Source organism: Pimephales promelas, chromosome 10 (genome assembly GCF_988280905.1).
Source record: "Pimephales promelas chromosome 10, fPimPro1.hap1.1, whole genome shotgun sequence".
NCBI lineage: Eukaryota > Metazoa > Chordata > Actinopteri > Cypriniformes > Leuciscidae > Pimephales > Pimephales promelas.
Window position 1 is genome coordinate 23194309 of NC_142778.1, and position 20056 is coordinate 23214364.

At 35.4% G+C, this 20056-nt stretch overlaps 1 protein-coding gene across 3 annotated transcripts in view; it reads left to right on the forward strand.

Annotated features, from left to right (window-relative positions):
• The window catches only part of sema3ab (sema domain, immunoglobulin domain (Ig), short basic domain, secreted, (semaphorin) 3Ab), a 113844-nt gene extending 97245 nt beyond the window's left edge, over positions 1 to 16599 (forward strand). For all 3 annotated transcript variants that reach the window (XM_089116327.1, XM_089116328.1, XM_039650420.2), the window contains 11 exons: positions 966 to 1108; positions 4979 to 5093; positions 5208 to 5277; positions 5432 to 5576; positions 5679 to 5898; positions 5997 to 6088; positions 6304 to 6345; positions 7426 to 7583; positions 9889 to 9956; positions 10886 to 11031; positions 13475 to 16599. In XM_089116327.1, the coding sequence (XP_088972453.1) occupies positions 966 to 1108; positions 4979 to 5093; positions 5208 to 5277; positions 5432 to 5576; positions 5679 to 5898; positions 5997 to 6088; positions 6304 to 6345; positions 7426 to 7583; positions 9889 to 9956; positions 10886 to 11031; positions 13475 to 13945 (1670 nt within the window). In that variant the 3' untranslated portion in view covers positions 13946 to 16599. The remainder of the gene's footprint in view (positions 1 to 965; positions 1109 to 4978; positions 5094 to 5207; positions 5278 to 5431; positions 5577 to 5678; positions 5899 to 5996; positions 6089 to 6303; positions 6346 to 7425; positions 7584 to 9888; positions 9957 to 10885; positions 11032 to 13474) is intronic.
• Positions 16600 to 20056: the final 3457 nt, after the last annotated feature.

Below are 20056 nucleotides of genomic sequence, written 5' to 3' on the forward strand. Positions count from 1 at the left end.
ATTTAGTTGAAAAAAAAACAGGAAAAAGGTCGTATTGAAAACAAAAAAGTGTGAAAGTCTCAGAGTAAATGAAAAAATAAGTTTTTTTTTCTAACAGCAAAAATAAACTTTATATATCTATATCTCTATAATATGACTTATATATAATATGACTTCTGAGATCGAATCCAACTTCCAAAAAAGTAAATTAAACATAAAAAAACTTGAAAGGACTGTTTAACCTCCTATACGGGGCATTTATATAATTTTATCTCAACATTTTGATAAAAATAATATTTTATGGCCATGTTTTAACTACCCACACAAATGTGCAGTTTTATATGTGAGAGAAACAGAGAATTCTTTAACTAGAAAAACTGGATTTTTAATCTCTATCTGAAAAAAAAAAGTTGTCATGACCTCACAGTTTGCTAATATGTGTGTTTGTGCAAATCTGATGGAATTAGGATTCTATACCAAATAGCGTCATTTCCTCATACTATGTACTTTTTTGTTATCTGAATTAGAGTAAATGAATGCCTTGGCCAGTGGACATGTTTTGCGTCATAGTAGCATGTGTGTGTGTGCTATAGATGTGGTGAGCTGACTGTCTGTGTCGCTGTGAGTTAGTGCCACAGTGCTGGTGATGTGAGCTTGTGTGATGTGGCTGTTGGTTCTCTGTGAATAAAGCAATAATCCTGAATACTCGAAAACAGGCTATGAAAAGCTGGGGCCCACAACACTGTAAATCTACAGACGTTTAGCATCTCACTAACACACACACATAGAGTGCAAAAATAGATTTGACGAGTTAGATTCATTCAACTGTATAGTATAAACAACAACAACAAAAAATAATAAATCGCAATGTGAAATTGTCCATTCTCTTGCTTATTGGTCCAAATAACGGTAGTTTTGGATAAATTATTTTTCCTGTATTATGTATTTTTATACTTGTGTTAATGCATTGTTTGTTGGCTATCCAGATCCTAGATTTGTCAGCGTGTATCTCATCCCAGAGAGTGACAACTCTGAAGATGACAAGATCTATCTGTTCTTCAGAGAGAACGCCATTGATGGGGAGCAAGTTAGCAAAGCCACACACGCCAGAATCGGACAGCTGTGCAAGGTACGCAGACTCTTCAAAATAATATATTGCCTGCCTCATTTTGTAATAAGAAGCTACATTAGCTTAGCCTGGCATGCCAGACCTACATCAAGATTTTTGGGTGCGTCTAGATTTCAAGGCTAACATTAGCTCACAAAAGGAATTCATTTCAAACACTTATATGTTATGAAGAGAGTAAAAACATGTGATTAAAGGGATAGTTCACCCCAAAATAAAATTCTGTCATCATTTAATCGATTTCAAACCTGAGGGTTTTTCTTTATTCAGCAGTAGTTCAAAGTAAGATATTTGGAAGAATGTTTGTAACCAAGCAGATCTCGCCCCTCATTGACTACCATAGTTGGACAAAAAAATGGTACAGGTAGTCAAAAATGTATGTCTTAGACGACTGGAATTATCAGTTCTGTTACAACTTTGCCCCAGATCCACCCAATCCTCATTTAAAAAACACCTCTTCGTACATTTTCGCAAAACTCCAAACATACAAAGGCCTACTTCACTGAAGTTTCCAGCTGAAATGAACTATATGGCAGTAAACCACCAAATAATTTTATTCCTTTTCATTTTATGATTACAGGGGCAGATTATCTATCAATAAAGACTTATTTTCGTGTGGTTTCATCCGCAATACTATGACATCAAAACACTTTTCCCAAAGTGCATGGTTTGTAAGCTAATATGCTTTTGCGATGCGATGTCCCATTAAACAGGAGTCACATCAATAGAGATCAGAGACTTGTATTGTTAAAGCAAGATAAAATTGCAAATGTTTTTTTTTTTTTTTTTTTTTTTACATTTAGTTTAGTTTAGTAAGCTTATTGTCAAACCTGATAGAGAATTAACACACTGGGCATTCAACTGCTGTGATACATACGTACAACTAACGTAATAAAACGTCATATTTGCGTTCACTTGATAAAGCCTAACTTGCTTTTAGCACCACTCACTAGGCACTTTGAAAATATCATGCAAAGTTATGTCATTTTGCAAAAATGTCATCACAGACGTTTCTTTTTTTTCCAGTTGCCCCTGGGTTGTTTTTGTTTTTTCTAAAATAAAAATAGACACAAATAATAGCAAACAGTATGAGTATACAGTAGAGAATGAATGCGGCATAGATAATTTGATCTAGGAAGTTTGATTTTGATTCCCTTTTGAAAACGTTGACATTTGACTTTGTTACAGTATCCTGGTGGATTTGAGCACAAGTCTTATTCTCAAGAAAATAATTTCATTATCTAGGAAAGAAGATTCAAATATTAACAAGATCTCCTCTTTGCTGTGATGATGCATACACACAAACCTTCTCAATTCCTCTTCTTCTCAGGTGCTAGGTGTCTCATTTTAGGACAGATGCTAATATGCACATTTAGGTTCTAATATGTACATTTTAGGTGCTAATATGTACATTTAGGTGCCAATATGTACATTTAGGTGCTAATATGGACATTTGCTAATATGTACATTTTAGGTGCTAATATGGACATTTATTTGCTAATTTGTAGGTGCTAATATGTACATTTTAGGTGCCAATATGTACATTTATTTGCTAATATGTACATTTTAGGTGCTAATATGTACATTTTAGGTGTCAACTTGTACATTTAGGTCCTAATATGGACATTTATTTGCTAATATGGACATTTTAGGTGCTAATATGGACATTTAGGTACCAATATGCACCCTTTATATAGAAAAGCGTACCTTTTGAAAAGGTATAGCCCCAGTGACAGCTTTTAGACCTTTTTTCCTGAGAGTGTAGGATGGCCAGATCCAGTGTTTTTGCATTAGGCTTCATCTCTGCTGTTTTGTGGCCTTGCTTTTTACCCCCCACCGTGAAACTTAAGAGATGCCTAAAATGTCACAGGAGCCGTCAGGCAAGAAAACAAAGACTCCTCTGTGGAGAAAATGTGAGACTTTGGCAGACTCGCTCAGCTCAAGTGCGAGTCTACAGCTTGAAGCGGTAGAAAGGTGTTCTCAATTACAGCTCGCTCGGTATTCCGGTATGACTGGAATCCTCCCTTCACCGGCGTAGACAATTGTCTCATTATGCAGAGTGTATGTTTAGTTTATGCAATGCATTTTTCTAGCCCTGCTAATTAGAGCTGATCAATCCAAAGGGAGGGAGACTGTTTATATTGCTCATGTGTTTCAAATGCCGACTGCCAGGTTTTTGGTGTAAAACGTGTGTGTAAATGAACACACCTAATTTTTGTTTTTAAATCAAGCTGCCGAAATGACTTGTTTTGTTCTTGCCCCTCTTTATTGGTGTAATAGAAGAATATGTTAGCGCACGGCTGGATGTTTATTTTTGATTTTGTGAATGTCTCCGTAGAATGCTGTAATCAAGACTTTCCATAATTTGTTAATCCCAGCAGCTGCAATGGTAAAAATGTTGTAAAAGTTTTTAAAATAGTTGAAAAGGATCTACACAGGGGCTTTTATTTTTAAATGATGACCGTTTTTGATGACTGTTTTTAGACATTCTACTATGTCATTTTGCAATTACTTGTCAACTACCAGTCATTAGAGTATTAGTAGACTGTCTAAAACAACTTGTCAAATAGCTTTAATTAATTTTCAACTACGTCAACTAACTCTCTTTAGAGTATTAAGTATAAGTAGACTGTTGATCAGCATCAAATTATAGTGGTAGCAGATATTAAGTAGACAGTCTACTAATACTCTATGACTGGTAGTTGCAATACTCTATGACTGGTAGACATGCAATTGCAAAGTTAGGTGACTAAGAAACTGGACAGATAATGGTATTCTGAAAATCTATATTATTCTATGAATCTTTAAGCATTTTTAAATGTTTAAATGCAGTTGTCAAATAATAAAATACAGAGTTTGTATTAAAGGAGTAGTTCACTTTAAAAAACAAAAAACAAAACTTGTAGTTCACTTTTAAAAAATAACTCCTGATAATTTTCTCACCCCCATGTCATCCAAGATATCCATGTCATTCTTTCTTCAGTCGAAAATTAAATTAAGGTTTTTGATGAAAACATCCCAGGATTTTTCTCCATACAATGGGAACCAAACGGTTCAAGGTCCAAAAGACAGTTTCGGTGCAAACTGCAAACTGTTCAAAGGGCTTTAAATGATTTCAGACGATGAATAAGAGTCTTATCAAGCGAAACGATCACTCATTTAAAAAAAAAAAAAAAAAAAAACAGTTTTACAAGCTCAAATGGTCGCCTTGCTCTGTTCCGTGATGCCCGTTCATGACTCTCCTATTCGAACTCGTTCATCAAAATGAATGGATCTTTTTCCCGAGTGAACTCGTTCATTTCGTTCGTTGAATGAACCAAATGACACAAAAAAAGATTCGTTCATTTTGATAAATGAGTTCGAACAGGAGAGTCACAAACGCCCATCACGGAACAGAGCAAGGCGACCATTTGAGCTTATAAAACTTAAACTTTGTTATTTATTTTTTAAATGTGTGATCGTTTCACTTGTTAAGACCCTTAGTCTGGAATCGTTTAAACCCCTTTGCACTGAAACTGTCTTTTGGAATTGTTTGGTTCCCAAATCCATTATATGGAGAAAAATCCTGGACATGGACATCTTGGATGACATGGGGGTGAGTAAATTATCAACAAAAGTTTTGAATTACTCCTTTAACAAATGTACACTTAAAACATACACTTATTGGAATTATATGCATTTCTTAGAATTTCCTAATTTAACTTACTTAAATTTAAATTGCAAAACTAGTTCAAGCATCCCAGCATATAGCATTATGATTTTACTCAGGAACACATTTTACTCAGGATCACAAAAAAAACAAAACAAAACAAAAAAAAAACAGAAACCTTGAAATATGTTTGATACAAGTAGGTTTTAATTTGTTTTTGACAGAACGACTTTGGGGGCCACAGGAGTTTGGTGAACAAATGGACCACCTTCCTGAAGGCCCGTTTAATCTGTTCCGTTCCTGGCCTGAACGGCATCGACACACACTTCGATGAACTACGTAAGTTACCCATGCTATGACAATACCGTCATCCTTTGCACTTCTGCCCTACTTCGCCGTATTTAGTTGACCACCCACAGTTGCCTACCTGAAATTGTATTTGATCGTTTCCAGAGGATGTTTTTCTCATGAGCTCCAAGGATCCGAAAAACCCCATTATCTATGCTGTATTTACAACATCAAGGTATTAAAACATCCAATTTACACCAAATTCCCAGTTCCCACCAAGCATTTCTGCTTTTTCTGTCTTTTTATATTCTAAGCTTGATAATTGTGTCTTAAGTCCCTAAAGGTGAACCTGTGACAAAACTCATAATTACTGTTTCTCGGGTTTACAGTAACATCTTTAAGGGCTCAGCGGTATGCATGTACAGTATGGCAGACATCAGGAGGGTGTTTCTGGGCCCGTATGCCCACCGAGATGGACCCAACTACCAATGGGTACCATTTTTGGGTAGAGTGCCGTACCCAAGACCTGGCACGGTAAGACGGCTAATCAGTGCAGATACCTTTGTACAATTTACTTTTCAAATGAAAGTGAATTGCTTACTTTGATTTAACACACATTCCCCTGGATGCTGACAGTGCCCCAGCAAAACGTTTGATGGTTTTGAATCAACAAAGGACTTTCCTGACGACGTTATCACATTTGCCAGAAGCCATCCAGCCATGTACAACCCAGTGTTCCCCATCAATAACCGTCCAATCATAATCAAAACTGATGTTGACTACCAGTTCACTCAGATAGTGGTGGACAGGGTAGAGGCAGAGGACGGCCAGTATGATGTCATGTTTATCGGCACTGGTGAGTAGTTTTTTTTTTAAATAATGTGATTTATATGATTTTTTTCAGCATATGCTAAATGCAGAACACAAGTTAATCATGTTATTTTTCTACCATAGACATGGGCACAGTTCTTAAGGTGGTTTCAATCCCTAGAGGAACATGGCATGACCTTGAAGAAGTCCTGTTGGAGGAGATGACTGTGTTCAGAGTGGGTTTATAGGGTCTTTTATACAGATTTATTTATAATAAGTGTTGTATTAGTATTGTTTTTCTTAGAAAACAATATACTGTACATACATTCTACACTCTAAAGGCATCATTTATAGACTTTTATCAATTTTCCCCTTGTTCATACTGAAAAATATTTTGTAATAATTTGGTGAAAAACAATATGATTACATACAAAATAACATCTTTTTGCAGGAACCAACAGCCATTACTGCCATGGAACTCTCCACAAAGCAGGTATTTATCCCTTAATGCAATAAAGGTGGTGAAAGCAACTCTTTATACGTGGCGGCATTGAACATGATTCTATTAGGTAGGACTGAGCAAAATAAATGGTTTGATAGATAGATAGATAGATAGATAGATAGATAGATAGATAGATAGATAGATAGATAGATAGATAGATAGATAGATAGATAGGTAGGTAGGTAGGTAGGTAGGTAGGTAGGTAGGTAGGTAGGTAGGTAGGTAGGTAGGTAGGTAGGTAGGTAGGTAGGTAGGTAGGTAGGTAGGTAGGTAGGTAGGTAGGTAGGTAGGTAGGTAGGTAGGTAGGTAGGTAGGTAGGTAGGTAGGTAGGTAGGTAGGTAGGTAGGTAGGTAGGTAGGTAGGTAGGTAGATAGATAGATAGATAGATAGATAGATAGATAGATAGATAGATAGATAGATAGATAGATAGATAGATAGATAGATAGATAGATAGATAGATAGATAGATAGATAGATAGATAGATAGATAGATAGATAGATAGATAGATAGATAGATAGATAGATAGATAGATAGATAGATAGATAGATAGATGTGTGTCGCATGTGAAGTTTTTGAGTGAACTGATCAGCTAAGATAGCACTCAGTGTTTTGTAGGAAAATTGCCATGCTACACTGCATTTTGTTGACAGAGATGACATAGACCAGCCAGATTTATCATGTATCGAAAAACCCCAACACAGCTTTCAGTCTAAGGCTGGGTCACACACACACACACACACGTTGCTTGGCTTCAATCTACATTACGCAGAACAGGGTCTGCTGTCACAGTCACTCACAGAACACAGCAACATGAGGTACTGCCATTAGAGGCCACACACACTCTGTTACATACACCAGCTGTTTTTTTTACACTCGGGACTGCAGCGTGAGCTCTCCTTTAGACGGTGGGAATAATCAAACAGACACTGAGAGGTTATCTGAAGCGATATATAATTAAAAACCTGCATACAAGCCCAGAGAAAGTTCCCGTATCCTCAGTGAAACAGTCTTTAACTCAGCTATCACACCGGCACAGGACATAAAAACTTTGCCGTCATTGTTTCTTTACAGCAACAACTCTATCTTGGATCCACCATTGGGGTTTCTCAGATGCCTCTGCATCGCTGTGACGTGTACGGGAAGGCCTGCGCCGAGTGCTGTCTGGCACGTGATCCTTACTGTGCCTGGGACGGCTCGCAATGTTCCCGATACTTCCCAACTGCTAAGAGGTACAGTGACGAACACAGAAACACTACAAAGTTGACCTAAGATGAAAATATGCTCCTTTCTGAGTTTTGTGCTGTTTATTTATTTATTTATTTTTTATTATTATTTTTTTTTTACAAGGAGTATCTGAATTCCTTTCAGATTGCTAATATACTTTATTCCAAAAGCTACTGTTTTATTGGTAACACTTTACAATACGGGTGCACTAATAAGCATTAATTCATGCTTAACTAATGCACAGATAATACTGAATTAATGTGTAACTATCTAAGCTATTCATTAATGATTACCACGTTAGGAACTAATTAAGAGTCTGTAAGGTTAATGTAGTGCATACATTAATTGTTTTTAATTAAATATGTAATTGTGGATTAATTCCATAATCACTATTATTTGACTAAAAGTGTTAATTAATATGTTAATTACCAGAATGAGCCAACGCCTTGTATTTCAAATTCCAGATAATATGACAGGTGCACTAATATGCATTGATACATGATTAATTACTTCATTGTTAGTGCAAATTCATGTGAAAATTACTACAATTACTAAATGACTAGTTAATAATGATGTGTCCCAGCAAGTAAAGTCATAACATAATGATACATTTGCAAATCATTAGCTAATGATTAATTAAAGCAGACAGCTGAAAGTTTGAAGTGCATACATTTGACTAATGTAATTAACACATTAATTTACAATAGTTAATAAAATATGTTATTAAGGAATTAATACACAATGATACAATCAATAAATAGCAATTCATGTATTACTTAATCTATTAATCATATAGACTCTTTAATAGTTGCTGATGCAGGAATCATTAATTAATGTTTTAGTTCTTCATTAGTTCTACATTAACTCATGATTATCTGTGCATTAGTTAAGCATGAATTAATGCATATTGCACCCGTATTGTAAAGTGTTACCTTTTTTTTGTCTCAATTAAGTTTTTTAGTTAACATTTAGTTCAAATTAATAATTTATTTATTTTAAATAAACAAATAAATGCTAATTTGTTTATTTTAGGTTTTAATAGTTTTGTGATTTTTGTCTTTTTCAATAGTGTTTTTTTATATTTAGCTTTAATTTATTTTTATTTCAATTAGATGACATGGACACATTTCTATTTATTCTCTTTTAATCTTAAGTTTTCATCTACAATTTGTATTCATTTATTAAATTAGTTAATTTAAATTTATTTTTTAAATGAATTCAAATTAAATAAATTAACGACAACCATTTTTTAAAACAGTTTTAGTTAAAAAAATAACGTCACATAGTTGACACAAAAATGAACACCAGATTGACAATTTTGTCATCATTTACTCATATCATTTACCCTCATATCATTACAAACCTACAGTATACGATTGTCTTTCTTCCATGGAACACAAAATGGGATTTTTAATAATGTCTAAGCTGCATAATACATAATGAAAATAAAATATCATGACTTGGGACTAGCACAAAAAAGGTACATAAGAAGTACCAAAAAAGTTGTCTAAATGACTTTTGCACTACATTCCAAGTCTTCTTAAGCCATATAATAGGTTTGTGGAAGGAACAAAACAAAATTATAGTAGTTTCTCAGCAAATACTGACTTGAATTTCTATCTGTTTCTTTCACAAAGCTATACGCTTGTTGCATACACTGCATTTGTGATTCTTACTGTATTTTTGATATAGGACTTTAACAGCAGTATTGTTTTATTAACATTTAATAAAATCTATCACAATACATATCACTTTACATTTGACTTCTTGAACTTTTTTGAGGTGTCCATCAAAGCCTCATTGGACTTCCCCACTGTCCATTGTAGAAACTCATCTCCTATGGGCTGTCAAAAGCAAGCGTACCCCCTACTTAATAATTTATCTTCAATTTTCAAAAGCTGAACAATACAGGTCTCACATTTACGGTCCATGTCATGTTGCTGTAGCAAGTAATATGTTTGTGGACGAGGTTCTCAGAGAGGTTCTTTGTGCACTACTGGTGCTGAAAATGCCTCACATATTGCCTGCATTGAGTTGCCTCAAAGGTGCATTCAAGAACAAGACGTCTCAGGACATATTTTGCATGATACCTCTTTTCATAAAGGTTAAAGACTAAACAGCACAGAGCTAAAACAGGTTCCATTTCACACACACTTATGCTCATGCAGAGCTGTGTTTGATTTACTTCGAGCATAACAAAGTGAGAGCTTTTCTGCGAGACAGATGTGTGTGGGAGTGGATATGTAAGTTTCAGTGCGCTCGCATTCACCTGACCTCTCTAATTTTCTGCTGTGTGATGTGTGCTTGCAGGAGAACGAGGCGTCAGGATATCAGGAACGGAGACCCTCTGACTCAGTGTTCAGATCTGCAACACCACGGTAAATACCTGCGAATATCAGATCGTGTTTATAATGTGTATTAAACGTACTGTATGTTAAGCATGACAACATGTGATCAAGAAGGCAGTCATGGCACATTAACAGGGCGTCATTCTTTCAAAATAAAACTCAGGATGTGCGGGGTAACGAAAATTTTGAAAAAGGTAGAGAAGATAATTGTAACTGTGCAAATAAAAGCCCTGCATGTGTGCCATGCATTCCAGGTTAGTGTTTAATTAAAGCTTTTGAAATGATACGAGGCCTAAAAAGTCAATACCACTACGTTAATGACACATGTCTAACTGAGAAACGTTTCACAGCTGTTGCACAAATACAGGCTTTAGAACATGCACTTATACACATAGCGTTCAAAGGATTGGGGTCTGTACGATTTCTGAATGTTTATAACATCATACTGTCACCTTTTAACAATGCACTCTTGCTGAATAAAGGTATTATTTTTATATATGTATATATAAAATAAAATAATCTTACAGAGCCCAAACTTTTGAATGGTTGTGTAGATCACGAGGGCACTGGAATTATGAAGACCACACACAGATTTCCTGTGTCGGGAGTTCTGGTGTAACACACCTCATTACAGTGACACCACTAACCCACAGCAATGCACTCTGACATTTCATAGTCCAAACTTAAAATAATGGTAGAAGAAAATTAAAGGCAGAGGAATAGATGCCCACTAAACACAACAAGTGATTCTCTCTCTCCCTCTCTCGGACTCGAAACACACTGAGAGATATAACGCTGTGATACAGACATGCTGGGTGTGACTTTGTTAGTGTGATGTAGCATATGGTCTGAACTATCAGTTTGCATTCTCACTGCAGGATGTCCTGTCTGTCCGGTCTCTGAATCAAGATTTTCTCACATCTTTTTGTGTTTCTGTGTTTCCTCATCTATCTGAGCAGATGAGGCAGATGGCGAGAGAGATTTGCTGGATAGGGTGGTATATGGGGTGGAGAACAGCAGCTCTTTTCTGGAGTGCAGTCCTAAATCCCAGCGAGCCCTTATTTATTGGCAGTTTCAGAGACACGGAGAAGACCGCAAACAAGAGGTATGTTCTGTTGTGAAAACAGTTGAGTCCACAAGTAAAACCCAACGTATGAGTCCACAAGGAAAGCGCTTCTATTTTCTATTATAAATTGTGTGCATAACAATTGAAGTAAAAAGCTGGATTGAAAAATTGAAAAAATATTTTTTTTATTTTTTTTTATTTTTTTTACTTAAATGCAACAATGATGATCAAGATCTATCCAGCATGATTTAATAATAATAATAATAATAATAATAATAATAATAATAATAATTAAATAATAATAGCATCATGTGCTTTACTGGGAGCAAGAAAGTCTGATCTTGTGGAAGAGTTCACATGATTAATGTTACAGATGTGCTGGTTTGATTAGTGACCTAAAAAAAGAATCTTAAAGGGCATATTGCAGGTTAGAGGACCCAACGAGTCAATGCATAGAGAAACAATGTAGGAACTAGATTTTCTTTAAAATATACGTATAAACACGCCACAGAAGCTTCTGCAGTCGTTTTTGTGAGAAAATTTTACTTCCGCGTCTAAAAATGGGCGTGGCGGGCGTGACGCAATGAGTGGGAGAGCGGTCGATTCACACAACAGGAAAACAATGAATCGCAATGACATTTCGGACGCTGAGGAAATACTCGTATGACGGATCAAGCCATAGTTATGAGCCTGCTATGCTAAAGAGATCAGGGACAGGCCAGGATAATGTCAGACAGAATGGTCAGAGAAAAATTGAGCTGTGATGTGAGGAGAACCAGTGGAGAACAGGACAGGTGCCTTTTAGGTGAGAGACGTACTTATAGTATACACGTTCGCTAACGATATACACTGTGCTCACAATATTGTACAGATTATTATGATCCTATAACAGGCCAGCAGACATTAGTATGTTTAGGGTAGATTTATATACTATTAAATGTATAAAAACTTTACTTGAGTATATTTAAAAGCATAGGCTATACTCGGGTAAATTTTTAATACATATTTTTCACCTTGGTTATAACATAAACAGAACATTAAAGGTTTGAGTATTTAAACAACCAATTTTGTTTTTCAATTACAAGTTTTATTTAGGGCATGACATGACTAAGTTACCTATATAACACTATTTGATGCCATTGGTAGTATACGACGATCAATATTCTTGCTTCGGCATACCATGTTGAACTCCATCATATTGCCGGGATGCTAATCATTTGATCTGAAGTGAACGCTACACGACCGTGTTTTCCGAGCCGAGAGGAGAAATCCCGTCTCTTCACCTGCTCAAACCGCACCAGGAACGAAAGATAGGCTATATAGCACAGTCACTTTTATTGTAATGGAAACTTGTGGACTCGATCTTGAAGTCCTGACAGGCTGGAGTTTTTGCAATCTCCACAAACACAATATTTACCATGACGATGATAAATTAAAATGCAAAAACTAACGAAAGCACACTGACTGACGAGCGCTCTCACTGAACACCAGCCTGCTCTCACTGAGCCGAGGCTGCGGCTCCCTGCTATGACGTCAAATGACGCGACGTTGAAAAAAAAGCCGTTTTTACTAGCAGTCCAAGAAACGCTCACTTTATCTTCTAAATTAGTGTCCTTATGTTGTTTTAAAACATTTTAAATCCTGCATTAACTTTTCATATGGTATTTTCATACAAGGTTATCTATAAATTTCGATTTTTTTTTTTTACCTGCAATATGCTCTTTAAATATGTCTTATTCATGGTTGGTTATTTATTTATTTATTTACAAGCCAAAATATTTGACCAATATTATGCCAGACATATATATTACCAACCAAAACATACTGTATGACCAAAGTCATATATGATAATATGTCTGGAAAAAAATGAATAAATAAATCTGACATTTTCGATTTCCAATGTGATAATAAATCAGGCATAAGTTTTGAGTTTTGCATTGTTAAATAACAGGTCATAATTAATGCAAGCTTCAATCAATCTTACTCAAAATTCCTTAGAATTGTGGAAAAGGGTATTATACATATATAAAACATTTGTTTATACTTTTATAATATAAATAAAATATTAAATAAATGAATAAATAAAATATTATATAGTATAAAAAGAGAATTATATATATATTAAATATATATTTATTAAATTATTTTATTAAATTATAAATATATTATAAATATATCTAATATAAATATAAGTACATGGAAAACTATTTTGTATTTTCTATATTTTAATAAGAAAATATAAAAATATTATATTTTAAAATATAAAAATATAAATATATTAGAAAATATAAAAAATATTTTTTAATAACAATGATATTGGACTAGAAAATTGAATCACTTTGGTTTATGGGGTGAATGCAGCCAAAAATGTTGATGCTGTTGTTGTCAATGATGTTCACAGTAGCCTACTCAGCATGTGATTTGATCTATACTGTATTTTCATATGTCTAAATGTGTTTTAAATGTTGTTGTTTTTTTTAAGATAAAGTCCGATGAGCGGGTGTTGAGCACAGAACAGGGTCTGTTGATCCGAACCCTCCATCAGAAGGACTCGGGTGTGTATTACTGCCACGCTGTCGAGCACGGCTTCATCCAGACCCTCCTTCGCCTCACCCTCAACATCATTCCCTCAGAACACCTGGACGATCTCCTGCACCGAGACACGCCGGGCAGCAATGATCCGGCCAACGGCAAGATGTGGTACCGCGACTTCCTCTCCCTCATCAACCCGCCGAGCCCGAACAGCGTCGACCAGCTCTGCGAACAGGTTTGGAAGAGAGAGCGGAAACAGCGCAGGCAGAAAGCTAATCTGATGCACGGCAGCCAATCACACTCTAGCCAGCTCCTCCACTCCAGCCAATCACACGCCAGTAAGTGGAAGCTACTACAGGAAAACAAGAAAGGACGCAACCGCAGGACCCACGAGATGCAGCGGGTACCCCGCAGTGTGTGACCTGGACGGCAAATCCAACAAACTTCTTCTGTTCCACAGACATAACGCTGAGACTGAAGACAGGAAGGGTGGAATTCCATTTCCTGTATTGTGTGTGCGAGAGAGATTTACTTGTGAACCAGAGCACATCTTCATTCACGCCTACAGTACGTATTGAGACTCAAACCCTGAGAGGATGTAATGTGATGCTAACAGATACTGAACCACCTGTGAATATGGCAAAATATACTGTGAGACAGGTTTCAGTCTGTATAAAAAACCTGTTTCATTTTATGAGGGACAAAACATGAATGCTGAAAAGACTACTGTTTAACCTCCATTTAGCTGAAGCACAATCCCAGTGCATTCTGGGCAATGAACTTGTCAGTAATATTATGTGTATAGAGTGTGTTGAGCTTAACATACAGTATACTGTATATCTTTGTATCAGAAATGTAGGCCCTTCTGTTTACGTACATGTACATAATCTATTAATTAAGGTATTGCTTTTGTTCTTGTTTCTTTTCCCCTTTGTTTGTCTTCCTCCGTGCATTTTCTATTTTCATCTGCTGCAAAAGCAATGCCTCAGCAAATCCATTAATGGGGTGGTGTTGTTCCTCTGAATAATCTCTTCCTGTCAAGACAAGAAAAAAAAAATCTTTTCTGCTATTTTTTTAGATTAATATTTAATTTTGTACTGTGCCAGAGTATATCTAAAATATTACATAATAGTTTTATTTTATTATTTGCTGTCCTCATTGTAAACCACTGCATTGTGAGGGTACACAAACCCTATTCACTAATCTTTTCTCCTCAGTTAAGTTATTTGTTGACTTGATTTCATCTATGTTCACATTCACGTTTATATAAAGCCATTGTGGTCGAGTATGTGAAATATCGTGGCATTTATTACCAAGTACTGCCATTAAGATCGTTTTTGTCATGTTTGTTGCATATATTTTGGAAATATTGGTTTTCACTACATTTACAAAAGACAAACAAATAATTTACGAAAGACCAATCCACACTACTTCTTATCTTTTGACTGCATACCAGTAACTGTATTTTTTTTTATTTTTATTGATGGCCTTTCTAACCGCTAAAGAAATACAGGTTCTAGTGTTTAGATTTTTTCTTTTTATGTGACACTCAAGCCCATATTTGAAGTCAACATGGTCACTATGTCCGCGATCCATTTTGCTACTATAATGTGACATTTCTGAATGAAAACGCATTTTTTTTTAATGAATTTTATTCAGGGAATTCATTGAATTATGAAAAGTAGGTGTTCCCTACTATATATATATATATATATATATATATATATATATATATATATATATTTAATAATTTATTCCAAGATCCAAGAAAAAATAAAATATTTGTTTTTGTAAACTCTCATCAAAACTTGACATTTATTCATGTGTCAAAAGCATAAGAATTAACTAATGAGTGGCACCATTTTTTCAATCCGCCTCACTTTCGAATTTAAATAAAAAAAATTGCAATGTTGTTCAAATAAGTCTCTATAATAAATTATAATTTATTTAAGTATGAATTACATATTGTGTTGATATATATGCATGTGTATATAAGTTCAGATGCAAAAGCCTCTAAGTGCCATTTGAAATTTTCTTCTAGTAAGATCATTTTTATCAAGCTTATATATTTAAGTTCAGTAATTTCACTTAAATTGCAATGAGGATTACCTATTAATTGTCATTTAAGTGAAATTACTGAAATTGAATATATAAGCTTGATAAAAATGATCATTTTAGAAGAACAATTCAAATTGCACTTAGAGGCTTTTGCATCTGAACTCTTCATATATTATTAAAATATTAATAATATTTGAGACATATCTTATATATATATATATTTTTTTAATTTTCTTTGGAACAATTTATGGACTGATTAAGTAAATAAATCGGAAGTAAATAGTTGATTTTATGTTGACTTTAAATATGAAAGGGCCAGGGAGGACAAATGTACAACTGTTAGATAATATACTGCGTTTGTCCCTCAGCTGAGGAAAGAACAGCTGTGTTCCTAAAACTGCTGGGATCAGAGACAGAACACAGCATGGGACAAGGCTCCTGGACTCCTTGAGAAGTCCTACTTTCACATCTCACCGAATTAGTTTTAGCAAGACTTTTTTTTGTTGAGGCCATGCGCACAGCACACGTGTATCTGAATGTAGCTGTGAACTTCTAGACTATGAAAAAATGGTCCAAAATATATGCCACTGTGTACAAACTGCATGTGAATTTACAGCACCACTCACTTCTATACTCGTTTACAGTGGCTGTTCTTGTTAATGAGTGATTTGTCTGGCGTTGGATTCCAGGTGGTGCTTAAAAATATTCTGCTACCCATGACAGATGGTGTTATCGACAGGCCTGATAAACTCTCTCCCATTGTAGCTAAATATATAACCAACAGGAAACCGCTGTAAACTAAAGGATTTCAAATGCAAAACTTAAAAGTATGAACTCGGCAGGTCAGCTCTGTTTGGATGGACCTTGGGCAGAAAAGGACACTGGCCTTGCTTAGACTTTTGCAGGGACTTTCTTGAACTGGAAATGGGGGACATAAAAATAAGACAAAAATGCTGCTGTAAATTATTCATTTCTGGCATGCATTCTGCTGTTGAAATAAATGTCTCTTCTAAAGAACCTGTTTTAGAGGGGTGGACAGCTGGATGAGTTTGTGTTTCTGATTGCCTTGGCAGCGCTGTTATATTCTAGGTCCTCTGACCGAGGCACCTGGGCCCAGGGAAAATTTCTCCCTGTCTTATGTTATTTGTCTCATGCTGGAGTTCAGTGGGTTCTCAGCCATGAAACTTATAATACTGCTGAGAAAAGCAAAATGCTCAGGGTGAAATTACTGACAATTACTGTCTATCTATCTATCTATCTATCTATCTATCTATCTATCTATCTATCTATCTATCTATCTATCTATCTATCTATCTATCTATCTATCTATCTATCTATCTATCTATCTATCTATCTATCTATCTGTATATTTATCGGTCTATCTATTGGTCTGTCTATCCATCTGTCTGTCTAAATAAGATACAAGTAAAATAAATACATAAATATGCATATAGCCTACATATACATAGCCTACATACATGTTCATGTTAAGTCTGGGAGAGAATAATTACTTGTTTGTTGGAACCTACATTGGAAAGTAGCCTAATAAAATAAGATGTGGAAAACTTATTAGAAAATGTACCCATATAAAACCATAAAAAAAAAAGCGCAGGAAAAAAAAGGCAAATGGGGGAAGGATTAGAGTAAATGTGTGTCCTTCCGTAATAACCAATCATCCTGAGACATAACATTTCTTACCAATCATCGTTTATTAGCTACCCTGCATGGCTCACGCACGCGCTACAAGAGCACAGAGGAAAGTTGCTCAAACATCGATGAAAACAAACAATGGATTACAACAAGTGAAAAACTAAATAACAGGTTCTTTGTCATAACGAATGAGTGAGGATGATGGTTATCTACAAAGCTAAGTAGAAGTTAGATGGAATGGGGCCCTCCATTCAGAATGTCTGTGTTTGGCAGAATATGTCGTTGATGTTGACACTGTTGGGTTTTTGATCGGATATTATGAGGTGTCATTAATTATCAAAACCTTTTCATCTGTTTGTGAGCGTATAATTAAAGCAATGTGCAATTTATTCAATGATTTCCATATTCAATGATTTCATGGAAGATATTCTATCTGTTTAAAAACGTTGCTGAAACGTACATTGCCTACACAATTTATTAGGGTATGTAGATAGAAATGCATGAAGTTGTAGGGATTTGATCATTCAGAAGCCACGTCCCATTACCATAACATAGCACAAAGGTTTGCCTTATATGCTTTGAGATTGTTATTTTTTTTTTTAAATCAAATCAAGTGCCAATGCAACAATCGATTTCTACAGGCACAACCATTCATTTATCCTCTCACTGAACAAATTATGCCGTTGCCTGCTAAGTCAACTTATATAACTTATATTAATGAGGACGATCCACTTTGACACTGGTTCTATTTGAAATCATGTGTGAATGCAGCGAAAATCAAAAATCGGTATAAAATCATTTCAAAATCACATTTAGGCCTTTACTCGCCTGAATGTAATTCTCATTGGTCAAATGATGTTTAATCCAGACTGTGTGGCAGGTGCAGTAGCTTAGAGAGAATGGCACATTTGCAAAGACATTTCCTTTCCTTACATTTAAAAAAAAAATAAAATAAAACATGAATCCAGTGTTTATACAACCTACCATAAGATCTAAAACCTATTCTGGAACACAGGCATTTGCAGCTATGCTATCTGTTGTGTCAATCAATGCATCATTATGAGTTTATTTGGGAAGACTGCTAAGCAAGTGGCCTACCTATAAACCAGACCAGAACACCTTTGTAACCTTTTTATTTGCAAAGGCATTGGCCAAGCACCACTCACATTTTCCCCAGAAAAATGCAAAGCACAAGTTTTTAATTACTTTAAATAAAAGGACATGTCTGCCATCTAGTGGTTGATTCTGTTACTGCACTTTGAAGGTTTTTATAATCCAGAGCTTTCCAGGGAGTTGATTTACGACAAGGCCATCACCACTAAATGAATCTATAAACACTTTTATAGCATTCTTTAAATCCTGCTATACCCAGCTCAGCAGTAACACATGTGAGGAACAGATTTATATTTGTCGGTGAGATAAAAAAAGTGAAAGGGTGATCGAGACTGACAGTCTAGTATTCAAAGACATTGGGTCAATTGTATTTGCTTATGAACTTTTTGAACTCCCTCACACTCAAAGGTGACGGCTGGTCATGTATAGTGTCTTGAGGTCAGAGGTCATCCCAATTGCCCCACAGACTGCTCTGTGGACACAGATGTGTGTCGTAAAAGTCCATATCTATGAACGAGTGCATTTGTGGTTGTGTGATGAATGAACTGGGCAGGATTCCATGGTGTAGACCATTGACACTGGGAATAAATGCCCAGAGCTCAGTTATTTGAAGTTTTCACCTTTGGGAGTGCTTTAAACCAAATGAGCCTGTGTGTTCCATGATGTGTTGAGCCATGTTTTTTGCATGCACTGCAAAATGTCTGTGACACTTAATCCAGGCCATACGAGCTTTGGACAAATGTGTAACATAACGGCAGGCCCAAGTGTGTTTACTTGTAGAGTCATTTGTAAGCAAAACAAAAGCAAAACAAACTATTAAAACACAATCTTAACAGCTTGTTTAGTTTTATTAAGCTCAGGAAAAAACAGGATGCCATCATTTTTGCCAGCTGGGTGCCCAGAATGTGGCTTAGTGGCAGGGATGTTTACACTGCTTTATCAAAGAGCGTGAAAACCTTCATGTGAGACAGCACTGTGCTTTTTATTATGGTTCAGAGACAGCAGCATACTTTAATGGAAAATTCCTCCAATATGTTTCTAACACATGCTGGCTATAGGTCTATATCTCAGTCTGGTAGATGAATAATTATAGATATGTTTAGTAAAAAAAAAAAAAAAAAAAAAATATATATATATATATATATATTTAAATAAATATATATATATTAAAAACGGACATTTCCATCTATTCAGTCGTGTCAGAATCTCCATGCTCACCTGTCAAGCACTGCTTCTTTCAACTCTCTTATGTTCATATTGGTGTCTATTTTGAATAAGTCAAGCAAGTTCTTTCTTGTCCCCTTCTTCTGTATGTCCTCCTCTTCCATATGTTATTCATACTAGCCATTGCAGTATGACCCAATGTGACCCTGTGCTTAATTTTAAAGGAAGAGGAAGATAAAATCCTGAATTGATTCAATTTCTTTGTCATTGATTTTAATCTTCACTTCTCCACTAGCTGCTGTCTTCATGATCTTTGTTTTTTTTTATGTTAAGGTAACATACGGTTTGTATGATCGTACACGTATATCTAACCGATCCTGAACCTATCTGTATCACAGTAGTGAGTTCGCACTGTTCCTGATCGATGTGCAGACATTTAATAAACTTGATCAAATGAACTGGGACACCGAGTTCACAGTTTAAAGGCCTTGCTGTAGTCGATAAAACACTTTTCAATGATAAAAATATTTTCAATTATAATATGATC